The sequence below is a fragment of the Pipistrellus kuhlii genome, unplaced genomic scaffold (genome assembly GCF_014108245.1).
Source record: "Pipistrellus kuhlii isolate mPipKuh1 unplaced genomic scaffold, mPipKuh1.p scaffold_m20_p_10, whole genome shotgun sequence".
In the NCBI taxonomy this organism is placed as follows: domain Eukaryota; kingdom Metazoa; phylum Chordata; class Mammalia; order Chiroptera; family Vespertilionidae; genus Pipistrellus; species Pipistrellus kuhlii.
In genome coordinates this window covers 55683567-55708744 of record NW_023425405.1, presented here as the reverse complement: position 1 = coordinate 55708744, position 25178 = coordinate 55683567, and the positions used below count along the sequence as shown (strand labels likewise).

The following is a 25178-nucleotide window of genomic DNA, read 5'->3' as shown; positions in this document are numbered from 1 at the left end:
GCTATTGTAATGCTGCAATGGATATGGGACTGTAGGTATCTATGCGATATCCTGTTTTCATTTCCTTTGAATATATACCCAGTAGAATTGCTGGATGATATGGTAGTTCTATTTTTAGTTTTTGGGGGGGAACTTCCATTTTTTTCTATTTACTATAGCTACCTACATTCACACCAACAGTGTACAAGGGTTTTCCTTTTCTCCACATTCTCACCAACACTCAATCTCATCTTTTTTATAAGCTAGTATAAAATCCATCGTTTTGATTTCCACTTACCTGTTTAGTGATGTTGAGCGTCTTTTCATGTACGTGTTGGCAATTTGTATGTCTAATTTGGGAAAATAGATGCTCAGTTCTGCTCATTTTAAAATCAGATTGTTTTTTGTGCTATTGTGTTTTAGGAGTTCCTTATATATTTTAGATATTAACTCATCAGATATATGGGTTTGTAAATATTTTCTCACATTCCTTAGGTTGTCTTTTTGTGTTGTTTTCTTTTGCTGTGAGGATATATTTCCATTGATTTTTAGGGAGAAGAGAAGAGAGAGGGAAAGTCAGAGAGAAACATGGATGTGAGAAAAAAACACATACAATGGTTGCCTCCTGCATGAGGCCTGACCAGGGCCTGGGGCCGGGTCTGCAGGCCGATGCTCTACCCACTGAGCCAAACTGGCTAGAGCTAATTCTCTATCATTGATGTGTCTTTCTCTCCCTCTGTCCTCCTCTCCCTCTGAAATCAATAAAAAAAAAATTAAAATTTACTCAATAAACAGGGGCAGTAAATACAGACAGAATGATCCCTCTCTCTTTTCCCATGAGAACACAAGCTGCACTAACTGGGGGGGAGGAGGCAGGTGGAAAATGTAACCTTTCCCTGTAAATAAGGCTCAGCATGGTCCATGCTCCTTTCAATAATCACCACACAGCAACCCAGGAGTTCCACAAGAAAAATATAATTAGGTTCCAAAGGACAGAAGTTTGCAGGCACAGTCACATACACCATGTCAGAACCTCAGTGCTCTTGTCTATTATATCTAGACACAAAATTTTACAAAACCAGCCATACAAATTTTAAATATGTTTACAAAGATGAAAACATAAAGAAATGAAGACTATGGAATTTTGTTTGCCAACAGTTTCACTTTGAATCCTGTCTTGTGTGAAAACCAGACAGTTCATCAGAAAGTGTATTTGATACTCTATGCTAGAATTTCAGTAGACAACATTGATGAAATCCTAAGCATCAATAGTCTAGGACAAATAACTATAATAATCCTAAGATGTGATCTTTGATTATTCCCCTAAGTACTGCTGCTATAATTTTCTACTTATTGAACCTTTATTTAGGGAATAAAACTGACATGAGAATTCTATCTCAGGAAAGAGAATAACCTTAATTAAATCTTCAATCCCAACTTTTAAAGCTTAGCTTCTCTGCTCACCTATAACTATTTTTGGTTCGCTGCTAACTTCTAAAGTGTCCTAAGACAATTGGTGTGATGTGAAGTCCCTTTGTCTGGAAGGTGCTCACATTTCGTTTTATTTGAAGCCATAGGGCATTGAAGTCTTCCCTTCCCAAACCAGACAGAGAATGTCACCCGTTTAACACTCAGACCGCCCACCCAGGTGCCAGGTCCTCTGTAGCTGGACCGTCCTCTGTAGCTGGACGTCTGCAGCAGAGTGTTACTGCCCACAGTTCAGCTCCTGAGCACTGAGCTTAGGTCACAGGACAGACCCTTTCCACAGTCACCTTGGGGAAGCTTGACGATGAAATCAGAGACAAGACATGAAGCTGAGCCTGGAGGGCTCTGCTACAAGGAAGCAGTGCAGTGGGTCCAGAGTGGTGCCGCCTGTGTGTGTGTGTGTGTGTGTGTGTGTGTGTGTGTGTGTGTGTGATGCCAGCGCACGGCCAGCCACTGAGACGTACAGACCCACCCCAGGCTGAGGGCTGGCCCCTGGCCCCCGAGGGGGAAGCAGGGCTCTGCTCAGCACCAGGCACCAGCCACTGCCTGTCTGCTGCAGCTTCTCCTTTAAGGCAAGCCCTCGAGGCTACATGAAGGAGAATCACACACCGGCCCTCACCCTGCGGGAGGGTTCCAGTGGTTTCCCAGCATGACGGCCAGGCTGTCAGCAGACAGGACACCCAACACCCACTGTAGCACCATATTTAAGCCTGAAGTGAGGTAAACAAACTCTCAGGTAACTTTGGGTAGAAATTTCAGTAGCAATTTTGTGTGGATTATTTGGAGGGGGAGGGGGTCTTTATTCTTCAATTTTGTTATAATAGCAATTTTGAATGAGGTGTACACAGCAGTATTCTTTCTGATCATTAAAATAAGTTGTTTGAAGAGCCATTTGATCCCAAGTATGTATATATAAGTATATATCAAAATTAAAAAATTATCAAGCCAAGTGGGTAAGCTTTTGGCAGGAGAAATGTAGCCAATCAGAACCCTCATTTTTGAAATCTAAACCATGTCACTGTTGGGCTGGTGAAGCCAAGGGTTTTGATCAAGGACACAAGCCAATCACAGGGCTGGCTCAGCCGAAGGCAGGGCCCGGCAATGCCAGTTCTCAGAGCAAGGTCAAGGGCACCGTAGACATCCTGTGGACACCCAGCTCCAATGGGAGTGGGCCTACCTGTCCTGCTTGTTGCTCCATTTAATGAGCAGGTGGGTAGCTTCTCTCTTCCCCAACTATTCTAATGCGTATGGACAAACCTCTCTGGAACTTATACTTACCGGTGCAGGGGTCCTCAAACTTTTTAAAGTGGGGGCCAGATCACGGTCCCTCAGAGAGCTGGAGGGCCGGACTATATGAACTACTAATTCCTACTGTAACACCTTGGCTGCACTCACTGCCCAAAAAACCTGGCGGGCCGGATCAGACTCCTCTGCGGGCCGCATGTGGCCCGCGGGCCGTAGTTTGAAGACACCTGCTAGAGGAATACAGAGGGAGAGACCCTCACCTTGGCTGTCATTTACAAGGGGTAAATATATATATCAGCAAATGAAAACAGACTTGAGATAAGGGATAACTGGAAACAATTCTCTAATTGAGTTCCTCCAAACTGGTAAGGTGAAAAAATAAGATGTAAAGAATTAATGAAACTTTTCAGATTGTCCCCACCCCCTTAATGTTACTCAACACAGAAGAGAAATAAGAAACCTTAGATGGAGCTGTTTGGGGGCATAAAAAACTAACTTTCCAGAGGAGAACAGTGACCATCCTCGTGCCGTGTGAACAGCACGGGAGGCAGGCTCTAGCCGAAGCCGGTCTTGGTGCTCAGGCAGAAGTTTATCGCTCGGTTTGGCCAAGATTCTTCAAAAGCACTCCTCAGTAGTCTTTTCATCGGACTCTGCTGAGAACCGGGTGGAACCAGATGAACACAGTCACTTCCTTGGCAGCCTGTAGAACCCACGTTAGAAACAGTTTCAGGTTGGTACTTATCCTAAACATGCAGCGAATGCTGCCGACCAGTCTGCAGAAACTCATGTAAACAGTCCTTCCTTCACAAATCTGCCGGTGCCAGGCACCAAAAGGGAACATAGGGGGCACTCTCGCGCTGCTCGCAGCATGCTAACTAGTGGATGAGGTCTCTGAGCTCCTTGTCGGTCAGCTCGTTCACTTCCATGATCTTCTCCAGGTGCTCCATGTACCGCTCCCGGTCCAGCAGGAACTGCGGGACCCTCATGTTCTCCGTGACGCCCAGTTCCTTCAAGCGGTCCACGTCTTCGTAGGAGACCTGAGAACGGAGGCGGGTCACTTTCAACGTCACTCTCAGTCACAGTTAAAGAGCAATTTTTTCCCTGGGTGGTAAGTACACTTTTAAGTATGTGGACTATTTTTTTTAAGACATTTTTTATTGATTTCAAAGAAGAAGGGAGAGGGAGAGAGAGAAACATCAATGATGAAAGAGAATCATTGATTGGCTACCTCCTGCACACCCCTTTCTGGGTCCGAGCCTACAACCCAGGCATGTGCCCTTGACCAGAATCGAACCCGGGACCCTTCAGTCTACAGGCCAACTCTGAGCTAAACTGGCTAGGGCAAGTCTGTGAAGTGTTTTTCAATTTACTTTAATATCTGCAAAATTGCAAAATTCTTTTTCCTTTATTATTTTAATTTTTATTTATTGAGTTTAGAGAGAAAGAGGAAAGAGAAGAGGGGGGTGGGAGAGGGAGAAAGAGAAGCATCAATTTGTCGCTCCACTTATTCATGTGTTTATTGATTGCTTCTTGTATGTGCCCTGACCGAAAATCAAACCCAGTCAGCGCACATGCCAGGTGCAGGCTCAGTCCTCGGTGTGGAGCGGGTAGGATCAGCCGATCAATGATTCTCTCTCTCATCACTGATGTTTCTCTCTCTCCCTCCCTCCCCCTTCCTATCTGAAATTAATAAAAGTATATTTTAAAGGGGGGGAAGGGGAAGGGGTAGTGTTATTTCTACGAACTACTTTCAAATGCTTTAGAAAAAGATGTATATAAATGAAACTACATACTGCATCCCCAAATTTCCCATTCCCTTCTTTATCTCTTGTCGTCCACTAAGAGAGTTTGCCGTTCAGTTCTATTACAGAACGCATTTCTTCCTTCTGTATCACGTTAAAGCAGCTAATTCCGAGCACAGATAAGAGCAGTTGTCATCATAAGGCAGCGAGGGAGGTGCTGTGCGATGGGCGGGGACCTCCCCCGCTCCCCTGCCTCCCCCCCACCCCCCCACCCCCCGTCACTCACCTTGCCCAGGGCGGTCAGCAGGGGGAAGTCGATGGAGTCCCGGTGTCGCAGCAGCTGCAGGATGCCGTCCAGGTACACCTGGTCTTTACTGAAGCAGCCTGCAGGGACCACAGTGTGTTTAACCCGGTGTCCGGAGCATCCCTCAGTAATGAGATGCTGACCGTTCCCTGTTAGGAAGCGGCCTGTACAAAAGGGTTTTCTAAGGTGCCATGTTTACTTGTGTTTAACTGCTCTCTCTTTGTAACATCCACTGTAAGGTCTCTGGAAGGACCAGCAGCTCCCTTTTAAGAATCTCTCCTCCCCAGGTCCCCATCCCTATAATTAAAATAGCATTTTCCCCCAATGACAAAGAAACACCGGTGACTTAAATTGTATGACTCCTATAAATAACTAGAGGCCTGTTGCAGGAAGATTCAGGCAATAGGCCTGCCTTCCCCTGGCTGCTGGCACCCGTTTCCCCCTGGCACCCGGGACCCAGGCCTTTGCTTTGGCCACAGCGGAGAACCTAAGCCTCTTCTGTCTTTAGTCTTCAGTCTTTAGTCGCTCTGTGCCTGTGTATGCAAATTAACCCACCATCTTTGTTTGGTTAATTTGCATACTGATTCCTGATTGGCTGGTGGGTTCTCAGAGGTAAGGTAAATTTGCATCTTTCTCTTTTTTTTAATATATTTTATTGATTTTTTACAGAGAAGAAGGGAGAGAGATAGAGAGCTAGAAACGTCAAAGAGAGAGAAACATCCACCAGCTGCCTCTTGCACACCCCCTACTTGGGACGTGCCCACAACCAATGTACATGCCCTTGACCGGAATCGAACCTGAGACCTTTCAGTCTGCAGACTGACGCTCTACCACTGAGCCAAACCGGTTTCTGCTGCATCTTTCTCTTTTATTAGTGTAGAAGATTATCCTACCTTCACCCCCACCCCACCCTCTTATTGCAGCCTTAACTCCCATAATGCAATGAGGATGTCTGGTGGGGAAGGCGGAAGACAGCTTACAGCATTAGGTCTCACAGGGGCAACGTAGAAGCATTTAAAACACACATACACACACACACACACACACACACACACACGCACACACTAATCCCTTTGTATCATTAAAATAACTACGGAGATTCTGCCAAAACCGGTTTGGCTCAGTGGTAGAGCCTCGGTCTGCGGACTGAAAGGTCCCAGGTTCGATTCCGGTCAAGGGCCTGCACATTGGTTGCGAGCACATCCCCAGTAGGGGGTGTGCAAGAGGCAGCTGGTCGATGTTTCTCTCTCTTCGATGTTTCTAGCTATCTCTCTCCCTTCCTCTCTGTAAAAAATCAATAAAATATATATTTTTTTTAAATAAATAACTATGGAGATTCTGATACTATTCTTCCCTAAGAAATCAATAATTAGGACTGAGTTTTAAAGATTATGGGGTTTATAAATAGAAAAAAATGTGGATGAAGACATGATGAGCAGAAACAGCTCATGAGATCTGATCCTACTCTTAAGTGCTCACTTACAAAGAAAACCCTCCTCCCACCTGACAGAATTTGGTAAACGCTGCTCTGTTCCGTGGACTGAAGTCACCGCTCGGAGTCCTGTGCTACGACGCTGTGGATGTGGTTAGCTAAGCTAATAGCCGGGGCTGTGGACAAGCTGTCCTTACCGGTTAGGGACGCGCACGGGAGTGTCTGCAGGTGAAAGGACACGTGTCTGGAATTGGTTTCCAATGCTCTAGGGACAACTGGCGAACCAGTTAGTGGCTCATAACCACTGAGACTGCGTCCGTCAGCACATCCATCACCCCTGTGTTTTCTGTCGACCCTCACCCTGAAGTCAGAGGAGCTGTGGCCCAGGGCCACCCACCTGGCTGGGCCGTGTCGGTGCAGCCCCTCTTGGCCCGCACGCAGTAGTCCCACCGCGTGTTGGCGTCCTTGACAAACTTGCCGATGTCCTGGAAGAGCTCGCAGAAGGACAGGCGGCTGGCCTGGAACACCGTGTAGTAGAGCAGCGCGGCCCGCCACAGAAAGGGGTCCTTCCTGAACAGCACGCTGTGGATACTCGCCAGCCCCTCCTCCGTGGGGTTGTTGGGCTTCAGCTCGAGCTTCCGGCGGCCGGTCCAGCTGCCCCAGGGCTGCTGCAGGTTGTTGATGCCCCGGAAGTAATGTGTGCCTGCGGGAGGGGCCGTCTTTACTTCCTTCCCCAAAGACCCTACCAGCCGTTCTCAGCCCAAATCAACCCAAACGGCAGAAGCCCGCCCGCACCGCCCCCAAGCCTCTGCTGGGAAGGAGCACTCTGCCCCCACCCCCTCTCCAAGGGCTCCCAGGGCTCCTCAGAAGAGGTTATTTTTGTCAAGGGAGGAATCACAGACTTGATATTTAAAAGGAATCTCAGAGATCAGGTAACTCCTTCAGTTTAAGGTCAAGGAACTGAAATCCTGGGGTTCAGTGACTTTTTAAGCTTAATGCTGCTGCACGGGGCCCTGAGAACCTAACTTGAAATGGGACATGAATCGGCGTAACTCAAGTTCAAGTGAAGCCTAGCAACTCCATTGCCTTTTACCAAATACTACAACTACGAAAACCCCATTGCTAAGAGCGTGTCTGTGGAGCCGATTCAGTACGACGCGGGACGGTGGAGGGGCCGCCCTACCGATTTCGTGCCGCAGCATTCCCTCCAGCCAGTGCTCACGTGCAGTGGACACATTGATGGTCAGCGTGGGGCAGCCGTTGACCACCGTCATGGAGGCGCGGGAGAGCAGGTCCTCAGTGAGGTGGACCACGATCTGAGGCCACAGGGAAGGTAGGGAGGCGTGAGCACAATGAGAAGGTGGGGGCCAGGCCCCAGGAACACCTTTTGTTTCCGGCACCCCAATGCTCCCAGAACCAAGAGGATGAACAGAGGGCCAGTCCCATGGACCTTCCGGTGCGGAGCCCGTGGGCCCTCAGGGCCTCCTGGACTGGAAGGGAGGCAAGCGCTCTGCGGGAGACACGAGGACGGGCCTGTCCCGCTGCGCTCGGCCCGGCCACCATGACGCAGGGTGGGTGCGGGCAGAGGCCTGGCCCTGCGGCCGGAGCTGTGTCTCCACTGAACGCCAGGACCTGGTTTCCAATGGGAGGGCCCCGGGGCGATCTCTTCATTGACAATTTTCACAAAACCACTCACATGTTCCCATGAGCTACAGAAATGGCGGTGAGGAAAGAAACTGAACACAGCTCAGTGCATTGGGAAAACAGACTTCCAGTGTTCAGTCAGAAATCTGCGTGACTGGTTTAAGGAGCTCAGGGTTGGAAAGACACCGCCTGCAGCCAGCGCCCGGGCCCTGCGGAGGCTAAGTGCCCCCGCACTCTCTCACTCCGGACTCACCTCCCCCAGGCAGCCCTCCTTCATCATGTACTTCCTGACGTGGCTCCAGATCCGCGTCTTGGACAGCAGGCTCCCGCCCGTGGCCTGCTCAAACTTCTCGTAGCTTCCGTATTTCTGTAAAGTCAGCTCCATGATGCTGATGGCCTGGAGAAGAAAGACAACATGGAAGCCAACAGCCTCCCATTTCTCCGAGGGGAGTAATAAGCCGGTAATACTCTTTCTTATCGTGACTGTGTCTGCTGTTTATGGATTCCAAATGAAAATACAACCGAGGCACCACATCTTTCTAATCCTAAGCAACTGTCACTCCCTTGCACATACTTTCACAAACACCTGTCAGTTACAAATACTTCTCTCTCTCTGTATTCACTTCTCTCTTTTTTTAAAAAAATCTTTATTGTTGAAAATATTATATGTCCTCCATTTTCCCCCATGGACCTCCTCCCACCCACCCCTGTCCTCTGCCCTAGGCCTTCACCACCCTATTGTCTGTGTCCATGGTTATGCATATATGCACAGATAACCTCCCACCCACCCTCCCCTGCCTTCCCTCCAAGATTCCAATGCGTTCGCTTCTCTTTAATACATATGACCAACTACTACACAATCTACTACCGTATGGCCAACTACACATGACCCACTACCAGGAGTACACCGAAGATAACTTCAAACATAGGTCCACACAAAAATCTGCACACGCATTCATAGCAGCATTATTCATAATAGCCAAAGAGCAGAAACAACCACATGTCTATCAACTGATGGGTGGACACACAGAATGTGAGTTATACATCCTCGGGTATTACTCAACAACGAAGTCCTGACACAAGCTATGACATGGATGCATCTGTTCAACATTATGCTAAATGAAAGGAGCTTGTTACAAAGGGCCACGTGCTGAATGATTCCACTTATATGAAACTTCCAGAATAGGCAAGTCCATAGAAGAAGAGAGAGTAGACTGGCGCTGGCCTGGAGCTGGGAGGCTGGTGGCCAGTGGGGAGTCATTTCTGAAGGGCAGGGGTTTCTTTTGGAGGGTGATGACATGTCCTGGAATTGGACAGTGGTGATGCTGCAGAATTCTAAACATACTCGGAATCACTGACTGTACACTCAGGGGGATGAACTGCTCGGCGTGAGACTTTTATCGAAAGCTGTCATTTAGAAAGGATTAGTTCAGCCCTAGCTGGTTTGGCTCAGTGGATAGAGCGTTGGCCTGCGGACTGAAGGGTCCCGGGTTCAATTCCGGTCAAGGGCACATGCCCAGGTTGCAGACTCGATCCCCAGGCAGCTGATCCATGATTCTTTCTCATCATTGATGTTTCTATCTCTCTCTTCCTCTCCCTGCCTCTCTGAAATCAACAAAAATTTATTTTTAAAAGTAACATAAAAATAATGCTAAACGAAAAGGAATAGTTCATCCAATAGCACTGTGTAACTTTTCAAGCACTACCCCAGGAAGTGAAAAATCTGTACAAACTGTGCGGCATTGTCTCGGGTAAAACAAGCCTCTGACACGACTGTGAGGGACCGGCTGCTGGTTGGCCTGCTGGTTCCATCCACGGCTCAGCAGCCTGGAAATCTGACCATCAGTCACGAGCCACTGCACCGGTCATGTGCTCACAGCGATCTCCCTTCTCAGCTGCCGTTTGGTAACAGGGACACCGGTGCGACCGGGGGCGGGAGACTGGCGGCCAGCAGGCCTGTTCACCGGCCGCCTGCCCTTCACGGCCTGTGACATCTGAGGCACGTCCCTCCTGCCGCTCGGGCTGAGCTTCTCCACTGGCAAACGGAGATGAAAATGTTTGCCCTACTTACCTCGCGGGGCTGTCGTGAGGACGAAGTTAGAGAGAGACAGAAAAGGGGGCGGCAGGGAGAGACTGTGAATGGGTTTTGTTGTCTGTTTCCCATATGACTGTGTATCGTATTTAAGTTTCGACAGAATTAAAGGCTGGGCTTTAATTTTAGAATTTAAGGTCACTGGTTTGATCTCCCCTCAATTCCAGCCCTCCCTTCACTTCCCCCTTTTATAAACTCTGCCATCTAGAGGCTCCCCCACCCCCCATTCCTGAATCACCCCAGGTCACCCCAGAAGTCACAGTCCTCATCCCTAGCCCAGTGCTGTCCAACTGCTTCTCTGGAAAAGTCGGGGACCAGATATCGTTTCAGAAGGGCTCCATGCCCAGTGTGGTTGGAAAATATGGACTGAACAGCAATGAGTTACCTATCCACTTACACTACAAACTCAAAAAGCAAAACACTGCTTTCCGGGGGCCATCTTTCAAGTCAACCAGCTCTGCTCCTGGACAGCTCTTTTTATAAGAAATGAGGCCTGTGTCACTGGCTGTAACATCTGTCTTCGCCACAATCCTTAGTCCCTTGTCTTTCCTCGCTGCATCTCCCCCGCCACGGGTTACCATGCAAGATGCCTGGAATCAAATCAAAGGTTCTTCTTTATGAGTCAATTCGGTGGTGTATTCTCACCGAGGTGTTTGTGCTAAGCACCTCTTCCTCCTACTCTCTCCTCTTCACGGCACCCTTGGTGGCTCCTCTATTGCTGCGTTTCCTTCTCTGACCGTGCTTGCTCCCTACACTGACCCTCCTGCAGACCTGTGGCCCGTGTCAGCGCAGGAGAGCAAGGTGGCTGCCCTGGCGACAGCTGTTTGGGGGCGAGGGGGAAACGGGACGACCTTCCCACCTGAGCTAATCCATGGGAAGGTTTCCTTCCATTAATGTGGGCGGTCAAAAACGCAGTGTACTTGCACATAACAGTTACTTTGAAAAGCACAGTCTTAGGAATACAATAGCTTGGGACCTGGGTGAAGGTACGGGCTGTGGAGCCACAGGCCAAGTCCTATCAATTCCGTCTGTGCGGCTGCTGATGCCCCCTCATCGCCTCCCGCAGAAATGAGCAAACATCTGTTTTGAGTTCATAGCGGGAACTCTCTCCTGGCTGGCAGGGGTTGGGTGGGACTCAACTAAAAAGTGTTGGTGAGTAAATCTCAGCCCTTTCTCTCAGCACTAAGACGAGGGAAGCAAACAGCTTTTTAATAATTATCATAAATTTTAAATATGACTTCCCCACATTCAATCAATTGCAATTTCCATTTTTAAAAAATCACAAAATGATTGCCAGAATAGGAATAAAGCAACCGCTGACTTTTTAGTGTTTGGCACAATCTCAGCACATTTAAATAAAAAGCGATTGCCCTCTAAAAAAAAACAGTGGTGCGGTAGAAAAGGTTTCTTCCAGCAAAGAAAATGAAACAGCAATGTTAAAATTAATTTAATCTTAAAACAAGATCTACCTAATGGCTTACATGACTGGTCAGATGGCCGTCAGTTATAACAACACCGGACCTGCTGGCACAAATCCGGAAGAACCGCGTGCGGCAGAAACGCTACGGCAGGGCACGCGGCCCTGGCCTTGGAGCCACGCCGCGCCCGCTGCGCCAGAACAGCCGGCGCGAGGTTAACTTCGCCAAACGGCTGCCTTTGCCGGTCGCACTGTGCCTGCGGGGGAGGCCAGGTGCCCGCAGGCCACAGAGCTATGGGCGGCGTGACCGACGGGAAAGTGCTGGTCCTGCCAGTCACACAGGATTGGCGAACCTTGAAGATCACTTTTATAATTTCATCCTTTTCTTCTTTAGATGAGCGCCTAAATATTGATTCAATGATAAACTATGTGAGCAAAGCACTAAAACGCTCGCAGTTGCCAGTCGTGCGGGGCCTGAGCAAGCTGCGGGGGGGGGGGGAGTCCGACAAGGAGACCCAGAGCCTGCGGTCCGGAGCCAAGCAGAACAAGTGCAGCCCGTTTTCTCCGCTCAGATGGGGAAGGGCTGCACTTGCCTGTGGGCTCACCAACGGCCAGGCCTGTGACTCCCCCGGGGAAAGTTGGGAGCCAGGTCTGAAGCTTTCTTCCCCGTAAAGAGTCTTCCTGCCTTAGTCGGTGTGGCTCAGGGGATAGAGCATCAGCCTGTGGGCCAAAGGGTCCCAGGTTCGATTCCGGCCAAGGGCACATACCTTGGTTGCAGGCTCTTCCCCAGCCTGGGCCCTGGTCAGGGCTCCTACAGAAGGCACCAATGGACGTGTTTCTCTCACATCGATGTTTATCTCTGTCTTTCCCTCTCTCTTCCACGCTCTCTAAAAACCAATGGAAAAATATCCTCGGGAGAGGATTAACAACAACAACAAAAATCTAATAAAGAGTCTTCCTGCCACGGAGTCCATGAAACAGATTCTTTACGGAGCGCGATGAGTGTGACGGAGTTTACAGAGAGGCTGTGCCACTTACCTGGGAATGTCTTGCCACGTGTCCAGGATGGGGATTAACTATAACATGGAAACGACTGGGATACTTTCAGAGTCTTTCTTTCCTTTTACAAGACTGCCAGTAACTGCCTCAGCTACGTGACAGGGAACCCCGCTCCCGAGAAGCTTTACCTGCTTGAGAAACCGGTCGGACGCATTGCTGTGCTTGGCCAGCACGCTGGGCAGAGAGGGGTTCGCGTACTCAAACTGCGGGTCGTAGGTGTAGTCGGACTTGAAGAACCTGAGCTTCTCCTTGTCCAGGTTGGTGGGCTTTATGGCAGTCAGAATACAAAACTTCTTCCCGGAAGAATCATCTTTTTCAAAACTCCGGCACAGCTGCGGCGGGGGCTGCGGCTTCGGCTTGGGGCAGAAATGGCGCCGCCTGACCTTGCGCTTGGATTTGGGCGTCAGGGCTATGCTGTTCCCGGTCACAGAGATGCCGGGCGGAAAGGCCGCAGGGCTGGACAGGGCGCCCGTGAGGAGGGCGGCAGGCTGCCGGTCGAGGCAGCACCAGGCGCCTCTGCTCAGCCCGGGCGCCGGGGCCTTGGCCTTGCGCAGCTCTTTGCTGTGCGGCGAGCTGGGAGACTTGCTGGGCTTCCTGCATCTCTTGGGCTGGGCGGAGGAGGACCGCCTTTGCGGCTGATGCCTCTTCTCCTCTCTGCTCTGGAGGAGGACGTTGTAGCTGCTGGTGCCGGTGGTGAAGATGTCCTTCAGCACCCCGGGCGGCAGCTGGGAGGCGCTCCGGCGGCGGTCGGGGGCCACGGCCTCTTCGGCGTTCAGCACGGACTTCTTGGCCAGCTCCTGCTCAGGCCAGTGCAGCTTCTCTGTGTCAGTAAATAAAACCAAACACAAGAATAACAAAGATACCGCATGAAACGAATTGCTTATGACTCAGGAAGTATGCTGAAGGTTCTGCAGGCTTTGTAACTTTGCAACAATCTTTAGAAAAGACATTGTAAGTATTCCTGTTACTAAACTTTGGTCATGCTAACCGTGTCGCCTCTGAATTATCTCTAGAAGTGCACAGCTTCAAACCATGTAGATGACCAAGGTTTAATATAGATGTGGGATAGTACATGTAAATAATCTGAATACTCAACTCTACCAAAGAATGGGGATTTCTTAAATCCAAGTCACTTTCAAAGCCAATCTAATCTTGGAATCTGACAGTTTATACAAAGGTAGCCGTCAATAAAGGAAGAATAACACTGCCTTATTGATCTTAAAAACCACTTTTAAGATGAAATAATGATGTGCGTATGTTCAAGCATGATTAAATAATGTCACTCAATATTAGCTGGTTGGTTTTCTTAATTCTAGGCTATAGATTAAGATGAACAAAAATCAAAGATTTTTCTTGCCATGTCTGAAAAAAAATTATAATGACTATTACATAGGTACCAGCACATCAAATGGCAAATGAAGAAGTCAACTCTGTCTTTAGACCTCACAAGTATTTAAAGAGACAAGAATCACTCAGGAGGGGCTGTAGGCTGGATTTGCACCCTTTCTTTCCACAAATACTCAGAATACGACATTCTTAAAATACATCTGCATGAATGCATTTCAACCAGCTTCTAATCTGGCTCTGAATTCGAGACAGTCCTGGGAAGACCTGAATAATAATGCAAGGGAGCAAGAAGCTTAGGCGTGAAAAGCAGGAGGTATGACCTAGACTTGAGAGGAGGAGGACAGCATGTGAAGAGAAATGACAAGGGGGGTCAGCAGAGCCTCAGTGCTTTCAGCCTCAGCCCATGCTGACCAAGTGGCTGAGTTAGCCTTCCTCCTGCTGTCTGAATGAGGCTCCAGCTAACGTCCCACCTATAAATCAGACATAGTCTGGTCACTAACTGTTCTAACTCCTTCTGCAAATGGGACACATCATGGTTCTCAACCAGGCCTCGCCCCAGGTCTCCTGGACTGTGGTGTCTCTAGCTCTCAACCTTGGGCCCTCCTACTGAGGCAAGTTCAATGCTAACTGACTTGGACGAGTGCCTGCCTTGCCAAGAAAGACATGTTTTATTTCATTTTTTAAAAACTACCCACACACATCTGTCATCCACCCATTCAAGATGAGACATTCCACAATAAGTAGTGAAAAATAATAATAATAATAATAATAATAATAATAGCGCCATGACCTGTTGCCACACTTCTGTGAGTTTGGGATTTCACACCAAAGCTGTACATGTTATATCACGCCTCGGCGACATTAAGTAATTGGCTCAAGGTTATAGGACAGGAGAGTAATAAACGACAAACTGGCCTGAATGCGGGTGTGTCTGATCACAGGATCCATGCTCATTCTCTCGTGTATGGTCACCCACTCAGTTATCCACAGACACTCAGGATGAACTCAGCTGCATACACAACACGCATCACTTCTCCTCTGCAGAGAACACGGCTGCCAGTAAGACGTAGCAATGTGGATACTGATGGACTAAGATAGGTACCAGGACCGTGTCTTAGTCTTCTCTTTCTTTCCAACATCTAGCCTGGGATCTGGCAGACATTCCGTAAATGTACACGGAATGAATGGCATGACCTTGAACATGGCACTCTCCGACCATGGTAGGTCAGCAGGTGTTAGTAGTTGTGGGAGCATTCTGTGTTTACATAGGAGACACCGCACCAGTGGAAATATAATGAGGAACTGGCAATGTCTGGAGGCATTCTGCTGTCACCGCTAGGGGGAGGAGCTGCTGGCATCTTGTGGGCAGAGGCCAGAGATGATGCTAAACATCCTTCCATGCACAGGCCAGCTCCTTCAACAAAATATTCATCCTAAGACAGTGCCAAGGGAGAGACACCCTGCTCTACATGGAAGTGTTTACTTAAAGTCCAGGGTTGAGGGAAAAGAAATGATTCCAGGTTGAAAGTGGATAATAATCCAAGCATGTAAGGTAGTTAAACGTCCTTCTACTTAACATTTTCCAGGCCACCATGTGAAGTGTGAATGCTGGTGTCTAAAAGATAACATGAAAGTATGAACTTGTGGGGGTTAAATGTCTACTGAGTTTCCAAGCTGAGAGGTGAGAGATAGGAGCGTTGACTTCACAAAGAAGCCATGCAATTCGTGCTAACGACCAGCCAAAAATAAACAGGACAAACAAAACTCTCCTGGGAGCGGAACCCCGTATCCCTGTCCCTCAGAGGTTCTGCACTTTAGTGTTGCCGACTGGTGCTCCAAGCTGGGCAGGCCGGGCAACATGGGCTAAGGAATGCCCAGGGGCAAGGTCAGTTTCTCCAAAGACCCCAGGAGTTCAGGAGATAAGAAAGGAAGACCGAAATGGATCCTGAAAGGGAAAGAGCAAGAGAACTGAGATAAGAACGGGTATCACACACCTAGGAAGTCAGGTGAGGACTGGGCACAGCCAGGAAGGCGGAGGGAGGGACCGGGCCCTCGTTTGAAAGGGGAAAGCTGCCCAGTAAAAGTCAATGAAGAAAACTATGAGGAATGTCTAACTCTGACGGTGGTTACGTTTATGTTGTGTTGTTGTTTAAAAAGTGAACATTCAGGGTAAAAGTGCTCTCAGTGGTTCCTAAGACGCAGGAGCTCTGTGACCAAGCGGGAGCCCTCCGAGCTCTTCTGTCTTGTCATAAAGCAGTGACCCGTGCCTTCACAGTCCTGTTCCACCTCAAGCAGCCTGCACACTTCAGGGCTTTCTGACAAAGTCTGACACCATCTGCCAAAACCCTCCAGGAGGAGCGGGCAGAGCAGGCGGAGCGGGCAGTGTGTGACAGCGCGGGACCGCCACTCCCCCAGCAGGTGCCGCATCTCCGTTCACTTGCTCGCCGCCTGCCCGAGGCTCAGCCTCGGCCCTTTCCCAGCCTCACCTGCCGAGTCAGGCTGGGAGCACCCCCAGGGCTCTGATTTAGCAAATGCCAATCCTGCTGAATGTTAGCACCCCAAGAAGCTCATGACCGTGGGCAGGTGGCCCATCAAGCACTCACACAGAAGGATGTAAATTAATTCCTCATGGCAGGCACACTAACCTTGTTTTCAGTTGCATGAAAAGTATTAGAGAAACGCAGAGTTTTTCTTGTAATTTTAAATACTATTGTTTAAGAAAAAGGACTTTTAAATCTGAGTAAGAACATAGTCAAAGCCCAGATGAAACCGGTTTGGCTCAGTGGATAGAGCGTGGGTCTGTGGACTGAAGGGTTCCGGGTTCAATTCCAGTCAAGGGGATGTACCTTGGTTGTGGGCACATCCCCAGTGCGGTGTGTGCAGGAGGCAGCTGGTCGATGTTTCTCTCTCATCAATGTTTCTAGCTCTCTATCCCTCTCCTTCCTCTCTGTAAAAAACATCAATAAAATATATTTTTTTTTTAAAAAAAAAGAACATAGTCAAAGCCCAATCAGGTTTTACTGAAGAACAACCTATTCTAACTCCTCTTTTCTGAAAAATTAAAACTTTGGGATAAGTGTAACTCATTTTCCCTCCGAAATGTAATAAAGTAACTAAAAATCAAAACTTTCTCATATTAAAAGTCATTCATGTAGCATTCAAGCCATTGGAAATCTGCTGCACTAGAACTGTGGGGTAAATGCACATGATTTGTTGATCAAAGAAATCATTCATCCCAACCTGATTACTCATACTGAGGAAAAAGGGAAATATTACATCAGAATTGATACTCAGTAGAGTCACACAACTAGGTGAGTACACTGAGATTACCAACACAATGAAAGCTCCGTTTGTATCTAGAACGGGAGCAAAGGGTCCCAGGAGCCCTGGCATCCATTCCCCGGGCTTTCAATGGCCTCTCTGTAACATCAGTCTAATCACGAAGCCCATCGGGGCCTCAGGCTCCTCACCTAGAGGCGCGGGAGCGGGGAGCACTGTGCACTGACTCCCCGTGTTTCTCGGTCGCGAAGAGGTGAGGTTTCACAGTAATTAGGAGGGCCCGGGCTGAAAGGAAGATTACATCGCCAGAAACAAAGCCTGGTGGAAAACTACCATCCAACTGGTTTTGACCCACAAGACGGCAATTTTATATGGTTCACTAATACGTATGAAACCTGAGAACCGGGGCAATTTGCACCACAAAACAACAGGCTGCTCCATGACAAGCAGAAGAAAGGGCTACACAAAACAAAATAATCCCCAAAAAAGATAAACAGTTTGATCAAGTGTTTATCTTACTTGGGGATTAATTTAATTAAACCTCAAAAGAGATCATCCGTATGGACAGTAGAAAGAATGACTAAGCTGTGGTATAGTCATATAATAGACGAGTATATTGCAATGCAAAGAACAAACTGTGGTTGCAAGCAACAATGCAGATGAATCCTGCAGACAATACAGAGCAAATGAACGAGATCAAGAGCACATGCCGTATAATTCCATTTATGTCTAGCTCAAAGCCAGAAATCAACAGAGTGGCTAGCTTAGAGGGAGGGCTTATAACTAAGAGGAGGTACCAGGCTAATGAGAACAAGAAATGTCCTACATCTTGTTCTGGGTAGTGGTTACATACGTGCAAATTCATCAGGCTCCACACTTAAGACTTGTGACCCTTAATGAATGTAAGTTACACCTTAATTTTTAAAAATGACTTATGAAAAAATCAGTATCTTTGAAAACATATTTGTTCCCCAACTGTCTGCATTACAATAGAAAAGCTATCCTATATAATAAAGAGTTAATATGCTTATTAGACAGGACGGCGGAACAACCTCCCGAACGACCGTGGACAGGGCTGCGGGGCCGAGAGGCAGCCAGGCCCTGAGGGCTGAGGCAGCCGAGCTGAGAGGGCCGAGCCCTTTGCACGAATTTCATGCATTGGGCCTCTAGTTAATGGTGTCATCTCTAAATCCAGCAGTACCCACTATATAGTTTCTCAACTGTAAGTTAAAAAACGAGATGGCTCTAACCAGTTTGGCTCAGTGGATAGAGCATCAGCCTTCGGACCCAAGGGTCCCAGGTTCGATTCTGATCAAGGGCATGTATCTTGTTTGTGGGCACATCCCCAGTAGGGGGTGTACAGGAGGAGGCAGCTGATCGATGCTTCTCTCTCATCGATGTTTCTAGATCTTTATCCGTCTCCCTTCCTCTCTGTAAAAAAAAAAAATCAATAAAATATATTTAAAACAAAACAAACAAAAAAAATGAGATGAAAAGATCCTGCTATTACAATTCCAGGAACTGAGGAACACAACGGTATTCCAGGATTCCTAAAAATGCCACCGGCCCAGCTGGGAACACCTCAGTGTTACTGTTAGTGGCAATGATTCTTTATAACATGACACTGTTTTCTGGTCAGAAACTGTTAGGGTGTTATTGATTGATTGATTGATTGATTATGGTATCACATAATTGTCCTCATCCCCCCATTCCCATCCCAAACCCCTCCCTACATATGCGCCCACCCCCCTGTTGTCCATGGCCACTGGCTAGGCCCATGCGAATCCACACAAGTCCTTACCCCCCACCCTCCCCTACTTTCCCTCTGAGGTTTGAGAGTCTGATTGCTGCTTCTCTTTCTCTGGGTCTGTTTTTGTTCATCAGTTTATGTTGTTCATTATTTCCTCTAGATGTGTGAGATCACGTGATCCAAGAAATACCCTTGTAAGGACCTAAGCTGTGACAAGCCATAATGGTTATGCTGAGTGGCAAATGAATCAGTCTGTAGTGAGTTCTTTCTGGGCCAACAGTTCTTTTGAGTCCCAATTTCAATATCAAATAGTTCCTTATGTGTACATGTCAGCCATGATATTTCAGATCTGGTTGGTGGACAAATGGTGGTGATGCAGGGCTGTGGTGTTATTTTTTTACAAGTGAAAATACACAGAGTGTTCTGTAACACCAGAAGTGATGATTGTGGTGAGAGAAGTATTAAACACCATCTAAAACAATGGTGAACTTCCCCCGGTTCCCCACTTCAGATGAACACAAAACCCCTCGGCACAGCACCTGCGGACACTCATGGTCAGTTCTGCCATGGGCACACCTTGCACAGTCCCAGACTCAGGCACGTGTCAGCCCCTCACGCTCACCTCTCTCTCCAGACCCAGCACCTCCTCACTCTGTCCCAGTGTTTGGCGAGTTCTCCCCTCCCCTTTATTAGATACACTTCTACTCGCCCTTCACTTCACACACACTAGCTCAGGAAACCTCTGGGAGGGGCTCAGAGCACTGCCGTGGCTGCAGCCTTACATTTGTTGTATGGTGGCCTTCCCCGACACTGACACTGTATGATCCCTTAGTTGTGTTCATCTTTGCTCACTGCTCTGGTCATGCAAGGACGTAACAAAGGGAAGAGAATATCTGAGCGGTGAGAAAAGATAAAAGACTTCAATGCCTGATAGTTGAGAGAAAAATCTATCCAGCATAAGGAAATGATGCAACTTAGTTGCCCTGGCCGGCGTGGCTCAGGTGGGTGAGTGTCCTGCCATGCCCTGAGAGGTATCCTGTTCACCCGTTCAATGCCAGGTCTGGGCACATGTCCAGGTTGTGGGTTCAATCCCCAGTAGGGGATGTGTGTGTGGGGGGCAGGGGGAGCCCATTGATGTTTCTCTAATGGATGTTTCTCTTTCTCTCCCTTACCCTCTCTCTCTCTCTCAAATCAATTAAAACTATTTTTAAAAGATGAAACCACTAGTGGTGTTGAAGCAAGTGTTAATGGCAGGTGCCTCCTGCTGCTGCAGGCCACACCAGAGCAATGCACCTAAGGGTTCCATCCCATAAGGCCACACAGTGAGCTCCAGAAGACGTTGGCCCCCGGTATTTTAAACATTCATATTTGTTACAAGGAGCTCCATTTCCAGATGCCGCATCCATTGCATCTATATCACACACAAAACGTGGGCAGTAAGAAATCATAAACTGACACAGTCTCACATGGTTTCTGACAGCACTTGCTACTCATTGAATGAGCTCAATGTCTTATTTTCTATTTTGAAACAAAGTTTTAGTAAAATATGATCTTTTCAGAATGAAAGTTACAGACTTGTCTGTGATAAAAACTAAAAAACACCAACGTGAGTGAACTGCCAGATAATGTGCTGTCAGTGAGCTCTTCCTGTTGAATCTATGGCTCAAGTCAGGTCCTATCGTCTTTGTCACGGTGCCGGGCCTTTCCTGGGGTGGGGGGACAGGGGCGTGGGGATGGAGCCCAGCTGAATTGAATCTTGGCTCTCAGTGGCTGTGACCTTGACCACGTCACTGAACTTTGTGCTGTTTCTTATCTATAAAATGGGATCATAAACTACACACGTTATAGTATTGGTGCGAGGAACAAAAAGGTCCATTAAGTGCTGAGAACAGTGCATCCTGTATTTATGGTCATTATTTTATTCAATGTTATATTCAGTTCCAATAGAACTCCATGAAATAATATGAATGGGAAAATACTTAGAATCATTAAATTTGGATTTCCAGGTAAATTTAACATTAAACAATTCTATATTCTACAACCAACCTTTTGGTGGCTTTAGTATAATAAACTGTCTTCTTTAAAAAGCTGTGAGAAGGCACAGAAACCTTTTCTGACTTGATTTCATTTCAAATAGCATAGAGAGCATACACAGAACTCACAGCTTTCTTACCACATTCTCCTAATCAGCTGTTACACCACAATGGTGCATTTAGGTTGTGTTAAATCATGGCTAATAAGTCAAAAGTACGAAGGATATCAGATAAGGAGTGATTTCAGAAGCATTTATTGATAATTGCTCAGTCCTGAAATAAAAACACATCGGTTTGCTCTAACTTTATGGCGATTTTAGAGCTCAAAACACACACACACACACACACACACACACACACACACACACATTTCCATCAGTGCTCTCACCCCAGGTAACTAAACTCTTCTGTGGACAGGGAAAGGGCCGCCTGGGCGTCAGTGAAGAGTGAGGGGATAGTGAGGGGGAGGTGCGCTCCCTAAAGCATCTGCCATTCTAACGGGGCTTTCTATATGGAAGGAAAGCTGGGCGAGGACTCTGGAACTGTCATCGTAGCTGGCCACGCACTGTGTAAAAGAAACGAAGAGGCCATTCTGAAAAATGACCTGGTTAATTCTTTTTAAAGAGGTTGTAAATTTGAGGCTTGGGTCGTCTCAAATGGCTGTTTGAATTTTTAATGAACTATAGAAATTCGCTGCCAAATTATCTCTCTCAAGGTATTCAACATGAAGTGTTAGATTGATACATGCATTGCATTTAATTATAGGGAGAGAGTTGAAGCAAGAGGACTGTGTCTACTATTTTACGGAGCAGCTCTCTTCAGACTTCCAACTCTGCATGTAAAAAAACAACAACTCTGTATTGCTGACTAGTTGGTCAGAATATCTAATATCTACTCTCTAATACTATCGTACTCGTATACCCTCTCTGTAAGGATTCTTATGCCTTGGGGAAGTTATTTTAATTGATTTTACTTCTAAAGCGTTACCAAATAACCGTCACTCTGACAGAACCTAACTGTATAAGGCAGTGGCCCTCAACTGTGGGGGTCGGGTGGCATAATTTTGCCCTCCAGGGGACACTCGACAACGTCTGGAGACATTTCTGGATGTCACACTGGCTAAGGGAGGGTGTTGCTCCTGGCACCTGTGGACAGAGGCAGGCGATGCTGGGAAACATTCCACCATGCACAGAATAGCCCCACAACCAACCATTACCTACTAAGTCAATGGTAACGAGCCCAGGCTGGGAGCCCTGCTCCAGGACAAAAGGATGGGGTGGTATTTTTAAGTAACTGTCAGCATTTCCATTGTCTTTCAAGATGCAAATAGCATCTACATCAAATCACATTTAAAAAATTTAATGCCAATTTAAGTTGCCTTAGATCTTAGATCCTGCAACTGTCTATGCTTCCTGTCGACATAACAGTGAGGTCAATCCAAGCAATAGCATGGTCGAGCAAAATCTGCTCCATAGTTTATATCATGGAACATGAAATAAAATAAATAAAATTAAGATCATAACTATATGGAAAGGAATTTAGTCTTACAATTAAAATATTCAGAGGAAAAAACCATGGTTTATTAGGTACTGTAATGCCTGGAAGTAAAAAATTCTGTCCTCATTTATTTTGACACTGGTGTTAGAATCAGACATTTCCTCTTACTCTGCTGTTCTTCCTCTAATACTGGACTACCGAAAGCCATGTCTTGCAGAAAGGTTATACAGAACCAAATGCTGGGAACCTGGCCTAGACAACTAGTCTAATATCACGTGAGATAATTTTTAAATGATTAATATCCATAGTTATTTAAAAAATTAATGAAGTAAAGTTTCTGACCTAGGTATAGTACATACTAAAGTGGCCTTTTAAAAACATCATCTCAAAACTCCTTACTGACTTAATAGAAGCATGCATACAAATAAGCAGTATAAACACAGATACATAGAAATGTGTTCTTTTGGTTAGCTCTGAGCAGTCTACAAAATTATGACCTAGGACACTATAATGCCTAATGACACCTGCTGTGTTTTGAAATAGAATTTAACAATGTGTGTTTAAACTGCATTTGTAGGGCCAGTGATCTTTGCATGTAGGGCCAGTGATCTTTGCATGATTAAGGAAAAGGGACCGTTTTCGTCCCCCTCCGCACATCCTTCCTCCCCCTTCCCCCCAACACCTCCTAGTCCCGCATCTCCGCGCACGGAGCCCGCATCTACCGTTACCCGGGCCTCGGGCTGTCAGGACCGCACAAGCGGCGGGACAGACACGGCGCCCCGCCAGCCAGCGGCCTGCCCTTCCGCACTCACCCGTCACGCGAATGGACTCCAGCATCCTCCGGCCGGGGTCGCGGGCGGTGGGCTCCGCGGGCTCGGGGGACGAGAGCCGGCTTCAGAGACGAGGTCGCGGGCGAGTTTGCGGCCAGCGACCCGGAGCAGGAGAGGCGGGTAAAGACAGACGGACGCGGGGCGGTGGGGAGTGCTCCTTCCAGCACGCAGGTGTCTGAAGGTACACGCCTCGGCCCAACGGAGGGGAGCAGCGTTTAGAACCCGCGCTGTGACGTGGCCGCTCCCCCGTTGCTAGGAAACGCTCCAGGCGTCCGCAGGAGCTGCGCTTCCCGGAGCCTGCGCGCCGCAGGGGGCGCTCCGGGTCGGCCGGGCTCCCAGGACGAGACAGGGAAGGAACTACAACTCCCGGCATGCACAGCTCGCGCCTCCCCCGGCGCGCACAGCTCGCGCCTCCCCCGCGCACGCGTTCTGACTGATAGATAACCCGCACTGGCGTTTGTGCGCTGTTCAAAGGGGCTGAAGTGGGCAGTAACTTCACAAGGGAGGGTGTTGTGACGTGAAACTCAGCCCCAGCTGCGAATTGCAAAGCCAGTCTTCTCCGCCCTTTAGTTAACTTAGAAGATGCGAGGGAAACTAAAACTTGAGGTTGGGCTGGGTAATATGAGCACCTTTTATTAGTTGAGGAAGCCCACATACAAAAATCGGGACTTTTTTTAAACGCCGCGGGACAAATTGTTAAAAAGCGGGACGTCTGGTCACCTTACCTTTGAGTACCCCTGCATCATAGACTCAATAGTACAATACAAATTTTAGTTGATAGGACTGGGTGTGTTTTTCTTTTTTTCTTTTTTTAATATATTTTATTGATTTTCCACAGAGAGGAAGGGAGAGGGATAGAGAGCTAGAAGCATCAATGAGAGAGAAACATCAACCAGCTGCCTCCTCCGGGGGTGTGCCTGCAACCAATGTACATGCCCTTGACCAGAATCGAACCTGGGACCTTCCAGTCTGCAGACCGACGCTCTATCCACTGAGCCAAACCGGTTTTGGCTGGGTGTGTTTTTCAATTTATTATTGCGGGGAACATGTAACGGCTATATCATTCAACAGTTTGTTTTTTGTTTGTTTTTTAATATATTTTATTGGTTTTTTTGTACAGAGAGGAAGGGAGAGAGATAGAGAGTTAGAAACATCGATAAGAGAGAGTCATCAATCAGCTGCCTCTTGCACACCCCCTACTGGGGGTATGCCCGCAACCAAGGTACATGCCCTTGACCGGAATCGAACCCGGGACCTTTCAGTCCCCAAGCCGATGAGCCAAACCGGTCCCTGCCCATTCAACAGTTTTTGAGAGCCTTACGTGTGCAAGGTCCTGAGACAGGCCTGAGGACATAGCGGGGGAATGAAAGGAATCTCAGGAAGCTTATGGTCTAGCAGTGTTTCCCAAAGTGTGGTACCCATACCCCCAGGGGTACAGTAAGAGTTTGGTGGGGGTACGCGTTGCACCGGAGTTTGGTGGAGATATGCACTGCACCGTGCTTAGCTGCGCCTAATTCTACGATCTCATGAGTACGAGGGGTACTCAGCGTTATGAAAATTATAGAAGGGGTTCACATATGCCAAAGGTTGGGAAACACTGGTCTAGGGGGAGCTCATGCGCTAGTGTTGTCGCTGCCAATGTTCAGAGCCACATCTCTTTACCCTTCCTCAAGGCTGAGAGTAACAGCAGGAGGGCAAGAGAAGGGTCAGTCCTGGCTCAGTCTTCCCTAGGGACTCACCCCTCCCGGCACCAACAGGACACAAATAATCGGGGGATGTTTTCAAACTCAGGAACAAAAGAAAGCTGAAGTTATGGCAGGCACATAACACTCCGAGAGCATGTGAGAATCTGTCTTTTTCATCAATTAGGAAAGAACAATGGAAATTTATCACCTCTAGTGGATTACCTCACATCTAATTCTTTCAGAAAATCCTGGGATTACTATCTTCAAAATGTATCCAGAACCCAGCCACTTATTTCAGTTCAATCCACCATGACCATCTTTTATCTGGATTATAGCTAGAGTATTCTGAATATCTCTC

General features: G+C 47.7%; 1 protein-coding gene and 1 long non-coding RNA gene across 2 annotated transcripts; one reads left to right on the top strand and one right to left on the bottom strand.

Moving 5' to 3' along the window:
* Positions 1-775: 775 nt before the first annotated feature.
* LOC123651976 lies at positions 776-3236 on the top strand. Its single transcript, XR_006741008.1, has 2 exons — positions 776-2744; positions 2926-3236. It is a non-coding gene; the product is annotated as an uncharacterized LOC123651976 (long non-coding RNA).
* KIAA0895 (KIAA0895 ortholog) lies at positions 2937-23310 on the bottom strand. The gene is made up of 7 exons (XM_036429869.2): positions 23118-23310; positions 12528-13219; positions 8085-8228; positions 7371-7503; positions 6585-6890; positions 4738-4835; positions 2937-3746 (listed from the first exon to the last, which is right to left on the bottom strand). Exons 1-7 carry the CDS (start codon positions 23140-23142, stop codon positions 3585-3587), a joined length of 1560 nt encoding a protein of 519 aa, XP_036285762.1. The 5' UTR covers positions 23143-23310; the 3' UTR covers positions 2937-3584.
* Between the last annotated feature and the right edge of the window lie 1868 nt (positions 23311-25178).